Source organism: Babylonia areolata, chromosome 13 (genome assembly GCF_041734735.1).
Source record: "Babylonia areolata isolate BAREFJ2019XMU chromosome 13, ASM4173473v1, whole genome shotgun sequence".
NCBI classification, from domain to species: domain Eukaryota; kingdom Metazoa; phylum Mollusca; class Gastropoda; order Neogastropoda; family Buccinidae; genus Babylonia; species Babylonia areolata.
This window is the reverse complement of record NC_134888.1, coordinates 10,535,776-10,557,537: the sequence shown is the minus strand read 5'-3', so window position 1 is coordinate 10,557,537 and position 21,762 is coordinate 10,535,776. Positions and strand designations below refer to the sequence as shown.

Here is a 21,762-nt window from a genome sequence, read left to right as displayed (position 1 = left end):
GGGAGAACCAAAGTGCTTCCATTGCTTACTTTGCTTTTTCAGACTGGTAAAACCACGTTTCATCTCGGGGTGACAATTCTCCAAAAGAAATTAACTGGGTAGGCTTGGAAACAAGCCAGAAGATCTGCAGTAGTTAAAAGCCTGGCCAACTTTTGATCTGGTGTCAACATTCTGGGCACCCATCTTGTAGACAGCTTACTCATCCCTAAGATGTCAGTCAGGACCATCTGCACTGAACGATAGCTGATGCCCATAGTGTTGGCTGTTTGTGTAGTAGACAAACAGATGCCTGTCATCTACGACCTTGAAGGGAATGATCATCTTGCTCATCAGGAGGATTTGGGGCAGCTGGACCCGATTGAAGTCAATAGCCCACTTCTTGATTGTTGAAAAAAGAAGGGGAGTGGTTTTGGGTGTCATGCCATTTTTCTGCGATCACTTGATCATCGCTAAAAGGGCACTTCTCTTTTGTCAATTTCTGCTCTCTTTTTTTCTACCCTTGGCAATATAGATACTTCTAACTTTGTAAATAACCTTTGAAGAGATTCTAGTTTATAGTTGTACTCATGTGTCACAGTTAGTGCTATTGTTTCCAGGTTAGGCCAAGAACTTTTTGATCTACCTTCATACATTACTGAAAATGGAAATCATTTTAGTTGTCTCAGAAAGCTTACTGTGCAACTGAGTTTGTAACAGTTGTGCATAAACATTAACTGATTGGAGTACTACCTCACACATACACTCATAAAGTATTTGTCAGTATTCCAGTACTGCTGGTGCACATTAATCAGCAGTTAAGGCATGAGGTGACCTGAGGTTTTCTATATGACGAGATAATTCATCAGCACAATTGTGTACTCTTTGCTGCCACAATGATGAGATAATTCGTCATGGAAATATTCTGACTTTTCCCGGGTTTGTAATGAGTTTGTAGACAAAAATACTGGTAGCTTTAGCATGGGGAATCTTTCTAGATTCAGTTCATAGCTAGAAACCCCATCTACGTCATGAGGCAATCCTTTATTTGAACTTCTTCTTCTTCTTCTTCTTCTGCGTTCACTCGTATGCACACGAGTGGGCTTTTACGTGTATGACTGTTTTTACCCCGCCATGTAGGCAGCCATACTCCGTTTTCGGGGGTGTGCATGCTGGGTATGTTCTTGTTTCCATAACCCACCGAACGCTGACATGGATTACAGGATCTTTAACGTGCGTAGTTGATCTTCCGCTTGCATATAGACACGGAGGGGGTTCAGGCACTAGCAGGTCTGCACATATGTTGACCTGGGAGATCGTAAAAATCTCCACCCTTTACCCACCAGGCGCCGTCACCGTGATTCGAACCCGGGACCTTCAGATTGATAGTCCAACGCTTTAACCACTTGGCTATTGCGCCCGTCTTTTATTTGAACAATTTGGTTGGGTTACTGCCGCAGTGTTTTACCTGGCTCCTCACTCGCTCAGCAAAATGTTGAACACCTTGCTCAAACTATGCGACCGTGGTGCACAAAAACAACAAAGATTGCTTTCTTTAGCTGATGCTCAGTAAGAATTAAAGCGTAAATTCAGAGAAGACAGTGATGAACTTTTATCTGATGATTTGATAGAAAGTAAAGGGAGCAATGAAGAGACTGGCCAAGATATGATCAGTGAGTGATGCCGGCTGTATATAGCTGACAATAGAAACATAACCAAATTATTAGAAGTACACACTGTGAGCAGTATTCTTGGCACTCAGCCAAGGCGGTCTGATGAGAACTAGATAAGTGACCGTGTGAGAGGGGTGGAAGAGGAGAGGAGTGGAGGCCAAGAGGGAATGGCCTCACATCTATATGTTATCACTTGGAGTAGTCACAATACATTGTGTATCTCTTTTTATTGTGGTTATTTTAATGTGATTTGTGTGTACAGTTTCAGTTTCAGTTTCACTTTCTCAAGGAGGCGTCACTGCGTTCGGACAAATCCATACACGCTACACCACATCTGTTGAACAGATGCCTGACCAGCAGCATAACCCAACGCGCTTAGTCAGGCCTTGAGTGCATGCTTACATATTTGTGTACCTATGAAAGTGGATTTCATTTTACGTAATTTCGCCAGAGGACAACACTCTCGTTGCCATGGGTTCTTTTTCAGTGCGCCAAGTGCGTGCTGCACACGGGACCTCGGTTTATCGTCTCATCCGAAAGACTAGACGCTCAGTTTGATTTTCCAGTCAAACTTAGGAGAAAGGGCGAGAGCGGGATTCGAACCCACACCCTCACGGACTCTCTGTATTGGCAGCTGAGCGTCTTAACCGATTTGTGTGTACAGGTATTATCCATTTGTACAGAAAATTCATTTTTGTGCTAATTACCTAACATGTTTCTAATGAACAAAGTTGGAAATGTGACAAAAAAAACAAAACAACTGCATGTCATTGAAAATATGCAACACTGGAAAATATTATGTTTTTTGTATTCTTTATTCATTTACCTTTCAGAAAATACATACTTTTATAGGTCTCCCTCCAATAACAAAGCACGCAGAAATTTTTGAAAATTTACTTTCGTTTTTTTGTGGAATAAACCCTGGCAAATAGATTTCACTTAAATCTTATTTCCCTGGCAGCGAAAGGGTTAAACTGAAATAGCATGCCTACTGTGTAAAAGTTTGAGAGTTTCAGAACTTGTTGGTTGTATTTTTGATTGTGTACTATTTATGATTGTGAGCTATGACTTGTGTGCATGTGTGCTGGTGTGTGTTGTGGGAGTGTGTGTGTGTGTTGGGGGTGGGGTGGGGGGGGGGGTGAATAATATTTTATAATGTTTGGTATCTTGTGTTAAGTTTTTCCTTTTTGATATTTAACCCTTTGAGCCCTGAGTTCCTGAGCAATTTTAACCCTGCTGCCTGAGCTCCTGAGCCGCAATTTGCAAATAATTGGTATTTAATGTGTCACGGCAGATATAAAAAGAGTGCCCTGCCCACCGCTTTACCGGTGGTAGAGAAAAATGACATAATGCCTAGCCACCGGTTGAGCGGTTCGTAAACACTTGTCGTGTTTTGCTATTGGTTGACTTATATTGAAATTGATCTGATTGGCTCTTCAATATAAGTCAACTAATAGCAAAACACGACACAAGTGTTTACGCACCGCTCAACCGGTAGCTAGGCATCATGTCATTTTTCTCTACCACCGGTAAAGCGGTGGTCAGGGCTCAAAGGGTTAAATGTGTGTGTTTAATTTATAAATGCCTAGGGCTTATCTTCAAGGTAAGGCCTAAATGCTCATAGTACTGGTAATGATAACCAGGAAGTGACCCAAAGAAATTTAGATAGATGGAGGTTTGGCCAAAATGCTTTTGCTCCAGAATGAACACTGCAAGACTATTTACTGACTGTTCCATGTACAGATGAAACACCTTGTAGAGATGAAACACAACCTGTGTTGTTAGCGTGAAAGGAAAAGGGCACGCAATATAGCTCAAAGGAGCATCTTTCTTGGTTCTCCACATGAGAGATGTGATGTTTGATTGCAGCCAAAGCAAACGATTGCTTGGGTGCATCTCTTCCATCTGGGGACAGAAAATCTGTTTTTAGATTTACATAAAAAAGGTGCATGTGGGAAATGGGGAGGGGAGTGGGGAGAAGCTGTTGGGACATTCTATATTATTTGCTGATGACTTGTCAAAATAAAAATGGAAGTACTCAAGAAAGAGTTGTTTGTAGATCCTGTAGTGAAAAGGCTTTCAGAAGAGAGTGACTTTTCAGTGTGCCAAAATTGAAGTCACAGGTTTCCTAATGGTCAGTTGAAGTCAAGCACGCAGTTGTCAAAATACCAATCATGACAGAAAGCGATCCCAACATGGCGCATGTTGTTATCACTGTGAAAATCAAATTACACACACACACACACACACACACACACACACACACACACACACAAAACAACCCCAAAACAACAAAAAAACAAACAAAAAAAACAACATGCGTGCACAACGCAAACATGCGCACACTCACAGATACATATAAGCACCGGTGCACGCTTTCTCCATCCCTCTCAAGTCCCTTGGGCTGTGGGAACATCTTCTTGACCATCTGTGTTCTTTCAGCAACACTGATTTGGCACTTCATACACAAGTAACATTGAAGCTGTAAACAACAACTGAACAACAACATTTTAGCAATTGACTTCATTTTTCTGAATTTACCTCAGCCTATGATGTAATGATATAATGATGCTGCAATGATGATGATGTGGCACTGCAGTTCATGGTGGCAGTCATTTTATTTTATTTAGATCTGGGATCTATCGCCAAGTTGCAAAGCACACACAGACACAGAGCTGAATTGAACGTGCATGCATGCACGCGCACGCGCACGCACACGCACACACACACACACACACACACACTTGGAAAAGAATAGACATGCATAAACACACACATGCACTCTCTCTCATTTTTTGCTCTTTCTCTCCTTCACACTCAAACCTGTGAACTCGTTTGAGCACGCTCACACTCTCTCGCACACAGAGCTGAATTAATTACACACGTGCACACACACACACACACACACACTCTCACTCACTCACTCACACTTTCTCTCTCTCTTCTCTCTCTCATTCTATTTATCTTATACACACTAAGTTGAATTGAAACCACACACACACACACACACACACACACACCCTCTCTCTCTCTCTCTCTCTCTCTCTCTCTCTCCCTCCCCCCCCTCTCTCTTTCTATCTCTTTCTCCCTCTTTCTGACATAACACAGAGTTTAATTGAAAACACACACACACACACACACACACACACACACACACACTCATAGAATTTAAGACACACAGTTGTATTGAACACACACACACACACACACACACACACACACACACACACAAAGTTGTATTGAAAGCAATGCAAATTTCTGCACACATACAAGCTTGCACTCTTTCCTCCCACCTCCACACCCCCTCCTCTCTCTCTTTATATCAGTCTCTCTCTCTCTCTTTCTCCTCTATGTCTGTCTCTCAACACACGGGTTGAATATAACCTAAACAGGACTCTGCCCATACACCCCCCTAGATCCCAGCTATTCAGGTTTTTTTATTCTCTGCCAGTTGCACCCATGTGATTGCCATTTGGTCCTTTGTAGAATCATTAGGTTTGTGATCACTGGTACCTGCAGGAGGCAGCTAGTAAAGATTGGAGAATCATTTATGTATTGAGAGAAATCACACCAAAATTATGCATGATCTCCAGTAGGAGGAAATTTGAAGAAATAAAAGGATATTTGAAAGAAATTCAAGCGATTTCCTTTCCTTTCTAACTTTGTCCTGTACTTGAGCTGGCTGAAAACACTGGGAAGGAGTTGATACAGTGACTGCCAGTGAGCATCACTGCAACTGTCTTTGCAGGAAATACAATGAGATGTGGAAATAAGAAAGATACCAACAGATTTCAGAAGCTTTAGTTAGTTTGTATGAAATGAATTACTATGTTTTATGGGGGAACTTGATGTATGACAATGGTGTATTGCAGAGTGCGGGGGTGGGTTCACCAGCAAACTGGAAGGCATGTTCAAAGACATGGAGTTGTCCAAAGACATTGTTCTTGCCTTCAAGCAGCACCAGCAGTATTTGGACTCCCCTGGATCCATTGACCTGACAGTCAACATCCTCACCATGGGCTATTGGCCCACCTACACACCCTGTGAAGTCCTGCTGCCTGCTGAGGTATGATCTGAGTGAAGTTGTCCTTTTTCCTGGAATATACCTTTCTTGGTCAGAGAAAGTACCTGCACACACCTGTTGTTCAATGAACAAAAAGTGGGTGGGGCTTTTCTCACTAAAGCTGGATTTCAGGATTTACAGTTTGTCTTTAACCATTTGAGTGCCGATAAGACGTCAGCTAACGTCCTGCAAAAAGTGTTGTCATTGTGCCTGTGAGATGTCCACTGACATCCTGCATGTTCCAATTTTTCCTTCACTGGTTTGGTTCAGAGCACATAAACAGACTCTGAACGGTTAGTTTGTGTCTGGATTATCAAATACTATTTAAATAAGCATACGTCAGGTAGAAGACCCCTTTCTTCTCAATAATGATTTGCTAACTGAACCACATGGAATGCATGTGGAAAGGGGGGGGGGGGGGGGGGGGTTGCATCATATGCAAGAAAAGGGGTTGAAAACTGTCCAGTAAAGAAAGTGGTCCCTGTCAGTGGATTTACACAATTTTGCAAGCTGTGCTTCTGATTATGGACAGCTATAATGATGGAGAAGGATCTTTCTTGCCTGATGATTGGTTTGAACACAATGACAGTAATGAAACTGACAGTCCATTTGATGCTGATTCAGTTTGTCTATCCAATCAGGCAGTGATTTTGAGCAGGCGACTGTGACTGACAGAATGCTTGCAGAGAGCGTTGGATGAGGGGGAGGAGAGGGAGAGGAATGGTAAGACAAAAGGTCAAATGCCAGCCAGAGCATGTGGAAGTGGGCATGGCAGTTGGATGTCAGTGAACTGTTATTTCAATGCATACTGCCAGAAATAGACAACCACCAGTGCTTCACGATTTTCATGAAACGCAGGGTTGAAAGTGCTCTGGATGTGAAACGTATGTTTTTAGTTTTAACACTTTTTGTCACTGATTCATATCGGTTGACTTGTTTGAAGAGGAGGCGAGCTGGATCTACAGCAGACACTTTAATTGGCCTGTGTGCAACTTGGAGGGAGTGAGTGTCATCAAAGAACTTCACCTTGTAATTCAGAAAGCTCATAGCTGTCAAAAAGTTTGCCTGCTTAGTTTCTGAGAATATGATGGACTTTTTATATTGACTGTACTCATTAACTTGTTGCCTGTTTTGATTTCTTCTACAGGTATGATATGACAATAGGCATGCTATTTCCAGCTGAATTTTGTTTGTTTTCTTTATGGATGTAATTCTGTGGATGTGAAATAGACTTTTTAACTACACATACTTACTGTGACCCACTAGTGCAGACTCCAGCAGGAGTTTGATTCCTGTCCTGTGTTAACTACTACCCACCTATGCGGAGAAAATGAAAATAGCTACGGCCGATAACCTCTCGGATGTGGATTACCTCTCTTCTGCGTCCCTGACTAGCGCCCTCTTTTTCCAGCAACCATCTTGACTCCTGCTCCTGTGCTTTTCATATGGCTGCCTCTCTGTTGATCCTTTGATGTTCTTGTTTTGTGTTTCCAAGTGTCTTTAAACACGTCACAAAACTATTTAGGTTGTTTGGGCAATCGGGCTAAAATGAAGTGGCGATCGCTATCGATCGGCAGACACTGTGGGCCCTCTGTCTTGGGCTTTGTCATCAACACGATCCGTCTGCCTCCTTCCCCCTCCTCCACTCCCTCCGGTCAACTCCAGACCACCACCTCCTACACCTCCTCCGACAGCATGTCTGGGTTTGTCTCGCCAGAGTCAGGTCAGTGGTAATAATTTTATTTTCAAATTCATTTGATTTGCATCTGGGTTCGCAGTGCTCTGTGTTTCATAGGCCCTGCTAGTCAGTAATGCACAAGTTGCCCTCCTCTATCACTATCCCCATTCCCAAAACAACAAAGACTGAAGGTGTGTCCTCTCAGAGGAGCCAAACTGGAGCTACTTCCCCCACTTCACTCCTATGCCTTTTCCATCCATGAAGGTGGCTGTGACAATAGCTTTCGTGGCATGCCTCTACTGTCTTGTGTCCACTGGCAACTGATTCGAGTAGGGATGCCCTCCCTCAAGATAGGGGGGAATGTTGACCACTAGGTGACATGCATGCCCATACACATGCACTTTCCCCCTCACCCCTGGTGTCTTATTCAAGACAGACAACTCTGACTTAAGAACCCCTGCTGACTGCAGGGGTTACCTCCCTTGCCCCGGCACAGCCTCTGGCTGACAATGCAGGCACGTGCACATTCGCTCCTGCCTCTGCCATGGTGGTTTCTTCTGCCCCACCACAGGACTCTTCTTTTACCCAGCCAGTGTTACCTCAGCAAGTCAGCTCTGTAGACAGCCAGCAGCTCATCCTTGAGATGCTACAAAAAATGTGCACCACCCTTTTTCCATGTGCCACACTTCTGCTGGCCCCTCTTCTACAGACTCTCTCATACAGGCCCTCACTGTGCTCTGGCACACTCATGACACACTCCTTGCCATCCATCACAACCCTTCCAGTGCAGTGGCACAGCCACCGTCGGGGCACAGGCACAATCCACGGCTCCCTCCAAGCTCAAAACACAGCCTTACACTACATGGCCCCAACACAGGCTGACAGCCAATCCCAAACTGGCCCACCCCCAGTGACTCACCTCCTCCCTTCACCCTTCACTCACTCATCATCAGCTGGCAGGCAGCCTCTCCAGGCACTTACCAGCATGTTCGACTCTCCCTGCATGTGAGTGGGTCTTCTATGTGATAGGGTTGGGGTTTTGCCTGCTTTGGCTCTCCTCCAAGGTACCTCTCACTCTTTCTCCTCCTCTCTTCCCTCCTCCACAGGACGATGCAGCCCGCTTGGCCCTGTGGGTTGAAATTCTTTCACTTCTACGTAAACAGGCCACAGAAAAAGTCTCCCAGTCTTCACAGGCATGGGAAACCCAAATACTTCTGGGCACTTGGTTCTCAGAGTCAAGACAGTGCTGGATGGACACTCAGTGATCTCGAACCCAACCTCAGATGCAGAGCTGTACACATATGCCTCCAACACGGGCTGGGGAGCCCACATGGAGAATCACACAGTGTCAGGGACCCACTACAGCAGTCATGGCACATCAACAGGCTGGAACTGGAGGCGGTCTTTCTAGCCCTGCAGCAGCTCATACCTCATGCCAAACACAGGTCAGTTATGCTGTGCATGGACAACACAGTGGTTGCGTGCTGCGTCAGCATACAAGGGGGTGCACACTCACACCCACACCAACTGTCTCTTGGAGTGGAGGCAGTCTCTTCTGGTGTCAGAAACACATTCTTGCAGACTACCTCAGCAGCCCCCACACAGTTCCCCAGACAGAATGGACCCTATCACACTCAAAATTTCAACCAGTCTGGGACCAGTGGCACAAACCACACATGGATCTCTATGCCACAAGATTCAACTCCCTCATACTGTCATACGTCTCCCCAGTCCCAGACCCTCAGGCCAGGGCCGTAGACACACTGTCAATCACTTGGTCCAGCCTACCAAGGTACGCCTTCCCTCCACTACCCATCATGGGAAAGGTCCTCAGAAAGGCAAGGCTAGAGTGCACCGCCTTGAATCTCATTGCACCACATTGGCCACCACAGCTGTGGTTCCCCGACCTGCTCCATCTCACTCACGTTCCCGCACTACGCCTTCACATTGGCTGACAGTCACTTGTCCAGCCCCATTTGAGCACACCAACTTTGTTCACTGGGTCATGAGCATACCATCACTCCCTGTAACTCTCTCTCTTTCCTTTCATTATACCATAGAATTACTGTACTTTCCCCTTTCTCTCCTCTCCCCCCTTTTTTTTTTTTTTTTTTACATTGACAGGTAATAGGGTGGGGTTGAGGGGGTCAAAGTCTTGTTCTGAAGGATCTTCTTCTTGGTAGTCCGCCGGTAGTCGACAATGACAAGGTCTGTGTACTCAGCAGTGACAGCGCATGTGACTCCGCAGCCCAAAGCTGTAAGCACACAGGCACCCACAGGTGTCGCAGCGATGGTCTGAGGAGGATGAGGCCCTGTGTCATCTGTCCCTCACAGCGGCGAGATGTAGTCATCTGTCCTCTTCAAAGGCAGTTGTTGCTTTGGGGGTGAGATACCTCCACATTGATCTGTCCACAGCGGAGGCTTTGAGCTCGCATGGCTGGATGCCGCTCCATATGAGGTTGCTCTTCAGTGTGTCTTTAGCTTTGTACCTCAGTTTGGGCCTAACCTGTCTGCATTGGCCCTCCTTCAGCTCACCATACATCAGTTGTCTGGGGATGTGGCTATCGTCCATTCTGATGGCATGACCAGTCCAGTGTAGCTGAGCCTTCAGCAATAATGACTCAATGCTTGTCAAACCAGCTTTATCCAACACATCTTGGTTTGTGACTTTGTCCTGCCAGTGAATTCCCAAGATCATGTACAGCAATCTTATGTGGAACTGTTCTAGCTGCTTGATGTGGCGTCGATACAAGGTCTGCGTTTCACATCCATACAGTTGTGAAGAAAGGACTACGACCTTGTAGATTTTTATCTTTGCAGACAGTCTTATGCCTTTCTATTGGAGAACCTTCACGCTCAGTCTTCCAAGGGCTTGGCTGGCTTTCTGGATCCTGGACATGATCTGTTTATCAAGATCCGTCTGCAGAGATAGTGCTTCCCAGATACTTCAAGCTCTCCACACACTTCAGTTTGACTCCATCAATGGTAATGGCTGTTGGGGCTTGGCTGTGTTTGGGGCGACTTGGACCAGGATCTCAATTTTTCCAAGACTGATTGTCAGTCCGAACAGCTTGGATGCTTCTGCAAAGTGGTCGACAATGACCTGCAGGTGGTCTCCTTGTGTGCTATGAGGGCACAATCATCCACAAAGAGGGCTTCAAGGATGAGTTTCTCCAAGATCTTGGTTTGAGTAGCGAGATGACGAAGGTCGAATACAGATCCATCTGGGCAGCACTTGATGTATATGCCTAAGTCCAGATCTTTCACAGCGTGGAGTGGGACCTGTGTCAAGAACAAGTTGAATATCATGGGGGTGAGGACACAGCCTTGTTTCACTCCGTTTGAGATGTTGAAGAAGTTTGTGTAATCACCATTGGAAAGAACTTGTTCAGTCATGTTGTCATGGAAGAGCCATAGTAAGGTGGTGTACTTGTGTGGGCAGCCTGGCTTCGTCAGGATGGTCCACAAAGCTTCTCTGTTGTCAGTGTATGGAAATAGAGCTAATAGGGTGGGGATAAGGGAGTCAAAGTCTAGTTCTGAAGGGTCAGATATATAACGAAGGGCAGTGTGGAAAGCACCATTTCCATGCAACTGCCTTGTAGATGTAACAGCTGTTTACACCACTTTCCCTCCCTGGAACTATGCCCCAACCATGGTTTCAGCATTCCTCACTGTCTTATTTTGTCAGTGTTACCCCTCACCATCCATGCCAGCACACACACACACACACACACACACACACACATTGCAACGACGATACAGATATTTTTTCCTTCCAAACTTGGTCCTCTAAATTGCCAAATGTCTGTCATGTTTTCAGACAGAAGGCCATGATGGCTTTCAGATTTTCGACCAATAGGAAACTTTTTTTTTTCTTTTGTGTGCATGTGTACAAGTCAATATGGACCCCCAGCAAAACAGTGAAACAGCAGTGATTCCTGCACAGTGTCAGCATTAGGGGGCTTTGCTCCCCAGGCCTCTCATCAGGGGCCTCACCCCCCAACCTCCTGTCTGTGGTACACTTTTTTTTGTTTCAGTCCTTCATATCCCTGCATCTGGCTTGAAGCTATATTTGCTCTTGGATCAATAACATAAGTTTTTTTCTTTCATGGATATAATTTATGCCTGCTCTGATCAGACTGACTGGCTTCCCTGTGAGCATCCTTACTTGTCTGTGAACTTGTTTCTCCCAGTTTTGCAAAGTGTGAACATGGAAAGGACCAGCGTTTTGGCTCTGGTGCTGATTTATTGTTGTTATGATGCTTTCAGATGGTGCACCTGCAGGAGGTGTTTAAGAAATTTTACCTGGGCAAACACAGTGGGCGCAAGCTGCAGTGGCAACCAACACTTGGCCACTGTGTCCTCAAAGCAGAATTCAATGTGTACTTGGTAACTATTTTTCGTTTCCCCCTCCTTCTCTCTCCCCCCCTCAACTCTTTGTCTTTCCTTCATTCTTTCTCTCTCTCTTTCACTCTTTCTCTCTCACTCCATCTGCTCAGTGTTTGATTCAGTTCTTATTTGGTAATCATTGTTCCCCCACACTCCCCCCCCCCTCTCTCTCTCTCTCTCACATTAGATCAGAAAGTTCAGTTTCCAAAAATGGTGGGGGGTTTTTGCCGTCAAACTGGACACTGTACTAAAACCATCTGGGAGATGCAAGTGTCTTGATTTTTTAGATATCTTTCTATTTTTTAATTGTGCATAGCTGAGTGAAAATCTGAATGGTTAAATCAGTTTTTTCAAATGTTCCCGTCAGTTTTGAGGAAAAGAGGTTTGTCAATTTCGGCAACTCAAGATAAGACAGAAGGAAACTATTGGCACATCATAGCATTCCTGTCTGCTTATGCTATCTGATAATACTTCATACGTTGAATTTTTGTATATAAAATGAGTCCATGTAATATATATAACATTGTGTGTGTCAGTGTTGTGAACTTCAATATTGGCATTTTCTTAGCATCCCTTAGTTAGGGATTTTTTTTTCAATTTGAGTTCAAAACCACTGTAATAAAACCGCATCAAAGAAACCCAGTTTGGATCCAAACGACCTAAAAAAACTAGACCTGTATCAACTCAACCTTTTCTAAGCTTCTTGAAATAAGCTTCTTGAACATCTGGTCCTCCATCAGCTCTTCTCCCACCAGACCAGTCACAGTCTTCTCAGTACTCATCAATCAATCTGTTGGGCAGGACACAGCATCAAAAATTTTCTCCATATTTTTAATGATCTCCTTATTTCTCTTGATCAAGACAACATTTCCATTCTTCTCCTTTTGGACCTATCAGCTGCATTTGATAAAATCGGTCAATGAATTTTGCATAAGAATTTTAGAATCAGAAGTACTGCTATTCACTGTTTCACTCCTATCTTTCAGAAAGAAAACAAACAGTTCTTGCAGATGGTAACATCTCTAAAACTGAAACATTTGGATTTTGGCATTGTTCAAGGTTCTTTGCTTTCACCCAGTACTTCATGTCTACAACTCATCTGACACATCTCATTTACTCACACTGTCTCTCTTGAAATGACACGCAGCTTAACCACTCCAGTATTTTAAACTACAGCCATCTTCTTCAGTCTCTTCAGGAATTTGTCTCTGAAGTTAAATTATGGATGACAAACAGCCATCTCAAAATGAATGACAATGAGACAGTAGCATTATTTGTCCCTCCATCTGTAGACTCTTCTCTCCTTTCCCTGCCTTTTCCCAGAAAAGACTTATCACATTTTCTGATCACTTGAATGACCTTGGCTTCTACTTTGATCTAAATCTCATAATGCATTAACATGTCACAAAAACATACTAGGCTGTATACCTTGAACTCAGATGCATCAGCTCCATACACAGATAATCACTCTAGAACAGTAGAAACGAATAAAACAGTTTGTGCATGCACTTTTCCAAGGCTAGACTGTTGCAATTCCTTCTCACTGGCTATCCACAGAAACTCCTCAAACCTCTCCAATCTGCCACCAAACTCACTTTTAAGGCACAAAGAATTACACTGGCTTCTTGTTGAGTTGAAACTTAAGTACGAACTTTCATATATCTGCTTTTCTGTAATTTCTGCAACTTCACCTCAGTATATTTTCTACCTTTTAAGCAGACATGTCCCTCAAAGTGTCTCTGCTCTTCCACTGATGATAGAGTTTTTAGCGTTCCTTAATTCAGTAGAGAAAAACACTGCGGGAGAGCTTTCGGTTCTTCAGCGATACAAACCTGGAATTTGCTGCCTTTGTCACTCTGTCACAGTCCATCATTCACATCCTTTAAATTAAATCTAAAAACACCCCATTTCAAACAGTCTCTTCATAACTAAGTTCCCAGTTTAAAATATTCTGTGGATCAACATCGGTTTTCTCTCTCTCTCTCTCTCTCTCTCTCTGTGTTGTGTGTGTGTGCTGTGTCTGACTTGATGTTATTATAGTGCTTTCGTAGGTTTGAAAGCAGTATATAAAAATGTACTATTAATATTATTAACTGCAAGTGTAGAGAAACCAAGGAGGGCAGGATGGCAGATTTCAGTAAAGTCTGTTTTGTGATCTTCATGAAAATGCTGCATATGGGTGAAAGTGATAGATATTGATAAACACTTCAGCTTCAGTTTCACTTTCTCAGGGAGGGGCCACTGCGTTCAGACAAATCCATACACACTACACCACATCTGTTAGGCAGATACCTGACAGCAGCATAACCCATCATGCTAGTCAGGCCTTGAGTGCATGCATATATATTTGTGTTCCTATCAGAGTAGATTTCATTTTACTTAATTTTGCCAGAGGACAACACTCCCATTGTCATGGGTTCTTTTTCAGTGCACCAAGTGCATACTGCACACGGGACCTTGGTTTATCATCTCATCCAGAAGACTGGACACTCAGTTTGATTTTCCAGTCAAACTTGGGAGAAAGGGTGAGAGCAGGATTTGAACCCACACCCTCATAGACTCTCTGTATTGGCAGCTGAGTGTCTTAACCATTCTGCCACCTTCATCACTTCAGCAAAGTTTAATTTTGGAAAAATATTTTCATCAGAACCAGGAAGAGCAATAAAGTTGCTGTCTTATTCATTCGAGCAGAATGAAGACTGCAATGGTCATGTAGTTTTATAGAAATGATTGAATACATGCATCAAGGGCAGAAGGTTCATATTCCAGTGTCACTCTAAAAGTAGGTAGAATGTTTTGATTATGTTCCTGTCCAAGGATTGCACTTAATTTTTGTTTGAAATGTGTAGGTGCGGAAAGAACTGCAGGTGTCTCTGTTCCAAACGCTGTGTCTGCTCCTGTTCAATGATCATGATGATTTCAGTTATCAAGACATCAAAGCAGCTACTGGTATAGGTAAGTTACAGTCATTTTGTATGTTTTGTTGGGTATTGCAATAACAGCATTGCTAGCCTTTTAGGTGCCTGTGTTGAAAGAGAGTGAGTTGATGTAATAACCTACATTTGGTTGTTTGTATGTATGAATGTAAAAAGGTGTGTCGTTGTAAACTTATGACATTGCCATTTTTGGCTCTTATATATATGTGTTTTATACACAATATAAATCTGTAATAACCCTGTGTTTCGGATATCTGTCTGTATTGTACTTGTATGTGTGTGTGTGTATCAATTGTAAAACTCATTTTCTCTGGAAATACTCTTAATTTGTCAACACCAACTTGGCTTAACTCCCTGCAGTTTTTTCCCTTGATTTTCAATCATCAGTGATCAATGGAGAATTTTCGGAATTCATCATACATAAAAACATCTTTTTGTTAATAAAAGCAATTGTTCACTTAAATAAACCTAAACGAACGCATTTATCATGGAAAAAAGTATTATTTAAAAAAAGATATTGTCCCGAATCTACGATAAAGGAGTAGATCGCCATATGCTTTCACTTCCAACGCCATCTTGAATTTTGATGTTTGATCCATCAAGTGCTCGCTAATTTTTCCTGCAAAATGACTTCAAACGACCCTTTCTGGGAAAACCAAGCCTTAGATATCTCTGATGAAGAGACCTGGGAACTACAGGATACCATGTCTGACAGTGATACAGACGAAGACCCTATCTCCCTTCGTTGATTCCAGACCATAGCAGACGATGCCATGTGTGAGTGTTTCGTTTTCATCATTCAATCTAAGTTAACTAAAAATATTACTGTTGTGATACTCAAATGATGAAAACTGGTCTCTGGAAAATAATTGTCAGCTTATTTTTTATGTCTTATTGATCACTTGACAGTCAACATATAAACATGTAATTCTGCTTGGATACATCACATGCTGGATCTAGCAGACTAACCCAGTTTCTGCTTGCAGATAAGCAAGTGCTTCACTATGAGAATTCAAGACAAACTAAGCAATCGTGTGAACTGTATTGATGCTGCGCTAGTTATAATTGTGTGTGTCCATGATTTATGCATTTTTCACATGATAGTCTATGTGTGTGCGTGTGCATGCATATGTGTGTGTGTGTGTGCTCTCCTCTTGCATACAAGGTGGTGTATGAAAGTATGTAAAGTGTGTGTGTGTGTGTGCGTGCTTTTTTCCCTTGCATACAAGGTTGTGCGTGTGTGCGACATGGTATTGCCAATGGTGAATGTGTGTGTATGTGTATTTGAGTGCATGCATTATTTTTGGTGCACATTTCTATCAGCTGAAAAAAAGTTATTTTTGCTTTTTGATACAGGAGTGCATGTTACAACATGGAAGATCCAGGATCACAGAACCCTGTCCCTCCATTTGAACCGGGAGTCTACCTGGAGGATACAAGGGCTGACATCAACCAATATTGGCAGCCAGTGGACATATTTTCTATGCAGTGGGAAGACAACAAAACTGTATCAGTTTCAGCAACTCGTACAGTGAATAGATCCAGCTTTGTTCATCATAGATCAAACGTTCTGGGGAAATTTAAAAAAATCAATGTTAGACAGCCACGACTAGTTAAAGACAATGAAAATATGGGTGGGGTGGACAAAAGTTATCAGTTAATCAACAGATACAATGCATTACACAAAACAAACAAATGGTAGAAAACTTTTTTTTATAATTTCATTGACATTGCATGAGTAAATGCTTTTATTTTATTTCAAGATTTTAGAAGAAAAATCACCCAGTCATTTCAGAATTACAGAGACATGATGGATATGGTCAGACTATACTGTTGAAGTGATAAGACAGCTTGCAAGTCTGGGTGAATATGAAAAAGTTCCAGAATCATCTAATGAAATTGTATTCACTAAACATTCCATTTTCCTGTTAAAAAAAAGAAAGAGAGAGAAAGGGAAAGAACTGTAAAAATGTTGTGCATTGTTAAAGAAAGAATGAAAAACAACAAAAAGTGATGTGTGTTACCTGTGGAAACCACATGTGCTTTGTTGATAGCAGGAGCTGCCTTCTGGGTTTTCATGAATATAGTATTCTTGTACTGACATGCTTTTCCAGTTTAGTTTATTCTTTCTTGGTACAGTTGGTGTTCTAAGCCAAACTGTTTATGGATTCAAAAAACAGTATTGTAATATGAAGCATTGTTTGACTAGTCAAATCAACAATTTTTCATTGATTTTTGTTGCTTTTTTCCTCAAAATGTCATCATAGTTGAAACAGAATGGAAGGAAAATGACTGCAGGAGAGGTGGGCAAGCTGTTCATGAATTAAGACAGCACTGAAAGAGAAAATAGGGCAGTTTCACTGATAAAAGTGATGTCCAATTTAAAACCTTTCCCAAAAGTTTGGTGACATTGTGTTTTGAAATAAGCAGTTGGTGAACCACCCTTTTTTCTTTTTTTTTTTTATACTGCAGTGGTCTCATGTGCTGGTCCAGAGGAGTTGTATCAGCATGTGATTTTGGGTTAGAAGGGATTTTTAATAGTTGTCATTTTATCATTTTTAGTGCAAATAAGAACTTATGCTTTGTTACATTGAATGTATACTTCTGCCAGGATCCTGAAAAATCTGCTAAGTAATGGGGCATCAATCAGAGTACATTATCATGGGACATACTTTCAATTAGAATATATTATCATGGGACATGCTTTTAAAAAAGAAGGATCTCACACTTCTAAAACATTGGATATTCAAGTATGACTAGGCATAGAAAGAGTATTGCCCTTTAACTCAGTGTGATGCTCAATCTATATTCACCCTAGTGATCTTTTGTTGGAAAATACTATAGCATAGTGCCTTTGATATATATTCATGATCACATTACATCGCATTGATAGTTTATGAAAACACATTACTGAAAGGAGGCAAAGGTGACTTTTTTTTTGTTTTGTTTGCAGAGAATGCTTTGTGTCATATACTGTAACATGTCAAACTCACCACAACGTTTTCAGAATGTCTGCTAATTATTCCTTGTATGCCTGCTTTTTTGCAGCTTTCCTTGACGTTGTTTGCTTCAGTACTGATATATTTTTACATTGTTTGCATCAGTTTTATTGTTTGATTCAATCCTTTTAATCTTGGAATCTTTACCATTTCTTCTTTCTCTGAATCCATCATCTCATTTTCCTTTCTCTTTTTGGGTCTCAGAGCATGGGACGTGACTTGACCTGGGCGTTATGCTTTGTACTCCGCCCTGTGATGGCTGAACCCATTAGATTGGGCTGGTTAAGCCTTGTGATTCTGACCTGGGCCCAAAGACTCTGGGTTCTAATATTTAAATATAGAATGAAAAAAATATTCACAGGCATACTCATACCAATAATAGGTTGTAAGTCTCCTGGATTAAGCCGTATTTCTGTATCATTAACAGTTTTATTTCGTTATGGTTCATTCCGAAATCCGAAAATTCTAAAAACTGCTTCCCACTGACTTGCTGGAAGGTTGATTGTGTTTGGTGAGAAGACATGACCTCGTTTTTCTTGTACACAATTAAAAGGAAAGAAATACAAATTCTGGACAGAACACTTACAGTGATATGAAGTACACCACCCACGTCTTTACTGCATATAAAAACCCTAAAGTAGACAACTGGATTGAACATTAAAGAAAAATTGAACCAATTGTTTCTTCGTCAGCCTGTTGTAGACTGGTTCGTGCAGAACTAGAGATCTACTGTGTGTTGCGATGTACTTGAAGCGATGGCAACATCTCGTTTACTGCCCAAACAAAAGAATAATCAAGATATAATAAAACACACAAAAAGCATGATTTAAACGTCATTATTACGTCCAATACAATCATGTCTATTTATTGCATGAAGAAGAAAGCAACAGCATTGCTTTAGATATTATATTTCGTCAAATGACGTCAGATGCGCCACAGCAGTGGGGATTAGTCTGCTTGCTTCGGAACTGAAAACGTATGGTTCAATCCTGCTGGTTGGTTGGGTTACTGCCGCAGTGTTTGCCTAGCTCCTCTCCTCGCTCGCTCAACAAAATGTCTGACTCTGTGCTCAAGACATGCAATCATGGCGCACTAAATCAACCAAGATTGCTTTCTTTAGCAGATGCTCAGAAAAAATTGAAGAGTAAATTTGAAGGAGAAGACAATGATGAACATTTATAGGACGATTTGATGGAAAATATAGGGAGCAATCAAGAGAATGGCCAAGATATGACTATCAGTGAGTGATGCCGACTGGACAGCTGTAGCAGACGACAGAAAGTGACCAAATTATTAGCAGGACACAGTGTGAGTGATTTTCTTGGCACTCAGCCAACACAGTCTGATGAGAACTGGATGAACTGACCGTGTGAGGGGGATGAAGAGGAGAGGGGTGGAGACCGAGGGGGCATGGCCCCACATCCATATTATCACTTGGAGAAGTCACAATGCATTGTGTATCTGTCTTTTTAAAAAATTTTATTGTAGTTGTTCTAGTATAATTTGTGTGTGCAGATATTATCCATTTGTCCAGAAAGTATATTTTAGTGCAAATTACCTGACTAATGTTTGTAATGAACAAGTTGAAAATGTGACAAAAAACAAAATACTGATTTCAAAAGAACAGCATGTCACTGAAACTATATAAAATGGGAAAACATCATGTGTTTTGTATTCTTTATTCATTTACCTTTCAGAAAATATATACTTTTATGGGTCTTTCTCCAATAACAAAGAGCACAGAATTTTTTGAAAGTATATACCCGTTTTTTGTGAAAAAAAACAAAAAAACTTAGCAAATACATTTCACTTCAATCTTATTTTCCTGGCAGCAAAAGGGTTAATGATTTTTTAATCTTTTTTTTCCCCCTCATGATTCCTTTACTGGATAAAGCATGAAGCACAAGTGAGTCATGAGGGCTTTGCCTCTTGTTTTGTGGAATGGGATCATGGGATCACTATAAGGACTGTTTTCTTCTCTGTCTCTGTGTGTTTTACACGCAAGTGATAAGCCTTTTTATTTGCTATTTTGCGCAAACATTTCAACAAAGATTTCTGCCTTTTCCTGATCAGATAGAGAAATTTGTTTTGCGAGTCATTTGATATTAGGCAACTTGATAACTTTATTCCATTTTTCATATCTTTCATTTTTGTTCAAACTTTATTAAAGTCTTTATGATCTGAAATTTCTTGTGAAAAAAAATGATGACCAATGATCTTTTTCAGTTTGGGCTACTGTCGTATTACTCTGAGTGTTTGCTTTCTTCATTTCTTTGTGGTTTTAGGCCTCTGTGCCTGAGGTAGTTCTTAATGTTTCTTTCTTGTAATTAACTGCCTCTTCACATACATCATTCCATCAGACTTTGCCTGAACGGTCACCTCACTTCACAGCCTTTACTTTTGGAATCGACATATTTGTATTTGTATTTCTTTTTATCACAACATATTTCTCTGTGTGAAATTCTGGCTGCTCTCCCCAGGGAGAGCGCATCGCTACACTACAGCGTCACCCATTTTTTTGTATTTTTTCCCTGCGTGCAGTTTTATTTGTTTTTCCTATCAAAGTGGATTTTTCTACAGAAATTTGCCTGGAACAACCCTTTTGTTGCTGTGGGCTCTTTTATGTGCGCTATGTACATGCTGCACACGGGACCTCGGTTTATCGTCTCATCCGAATGACTAGTGTCCAGACCACCACTCAAGGTCTAGTGGAGGGGGAGAAAATATCAGCGGCTGGGCCGTGATTCGAACTAGCGCGCTCAGATTCTCTCGCTTCCTAGGCGGACGTGTTACCTCTAGGCCATCACTCCACTCAGCTGCTGTAAAATTTGAATACATTACATCTACACTCTCATTTTCAAGTTTTTCAAAATCATGAGAGGCAAGAATGTTTTGAAATAAATCCCAGTTTGCATTATTATATTTTGGAATTATGTCGATGTTATTATCAGGCTGGTTATCATCATCAGCTGTTGTAAGGATGATAGGCACATGGTCACTTCCCAGTGTGTCTTTATGTGTTTCCCAGGTACATGATGGGACTAGCTCTGGGGATATTAGTGTCAGGTCAGTTGCTGTTGGTCTGTGTTTAGAGACATCAGGAATTCTAGTAACATTACCATTATACATAAGATAAAAGGGGCTGTCAGTGATATTTTCTATTAACTGATTGCTTGTCACAGTTCTACACTTCTTTTGCCAGAATGGAGTGTGGGCATTGAAATCAACCGCTATTACCCATTTACCAGGCTGTTGTTCTTGTAATGTTCTAAGCCACTCAGTATTTTGATGATTTGGACTTTTCGGAAGATAAATGGAAAGTAATTAAGAACTGTATTGTTACTAAATTTTACTGTAGCTGCACAAGATTGTATGTCAAAGCTGGCAGTAGATTTTGAAATAGGAGACTGACATGGATCATACTGTAATTCTCTAAGTATATAAATAACAGTACTGTTCCCAGTCTCATATACTGGTGGAAAAATGATAATTTGGAAGTTTGGGAGATGTTAAGTGACTGCAAAAATAAAACGTCACTTATTTGATGCTAGAAAATGTTTCAGATAGGCCAGGTTAGACAGAATAGATCTGCAGTTCCACTGGAATGTCTTAATTTGTAATCGCTTTTGCTTTTTCATAACTGATTAGCTTTCCTATCAAACAGGAACAGGCTATACGATTGTTTATACTATATGACTAAATCAAAGACCATAGTTTATAAACTATTACTTTTCTACTAGATGGAACGATAAGTGAGAGAAAAAGATCACATGATTTTAAAGTTTGACACTAAGATTAAGGTTTTTTGAGGGCTGGGGGGGTTACAAAACCTTCACTTCGTTTTGTTTCGTTTATTTATTTATAGTCTGTTCATCTGAGATGATGATATTAGACTGAAAATAAATGATGTTATTATCATCATTTGGATTATTATCATTTCGATCATAATGATAATTGTTATTATTAATTAGAAATCGACATTTCTGTATATTCGAATGAAAAGGGGGGCAGTTGAGGTGGAGGGGAGGGGCGAGGGAGGGGTGGGCAA

General features: G+C 41.5%; 1 protein-coding gene across 1 annotated transcript in view; it reads left to right on the top strand.

Moving 5' to 3' along the window:
* LOC143289050 (cullin-4A-like) overlaps positions 1-21,762 on the top strand; it is a 200,259-nt gene that overhangs the window by 131,281 nt on the left and 47,216 nt on the right. The window contains exons 15-17 of the mRNA XM_076597859.1: positions 5,522-5,715; positions 11,660-11,779; positions 14,629-14,734. Of these exons, the coding sequence (XP_076453974.1) occupies positions 5,522-5,715; positions 11,660-11,779; positions 14,629-14,734 (420 nt within the window). The remainder of the gene's footprint in view (positions 1-5,521; positions 5,716-11,659; positions 11,780-14,628; positions 14,735-21,762) is intronic.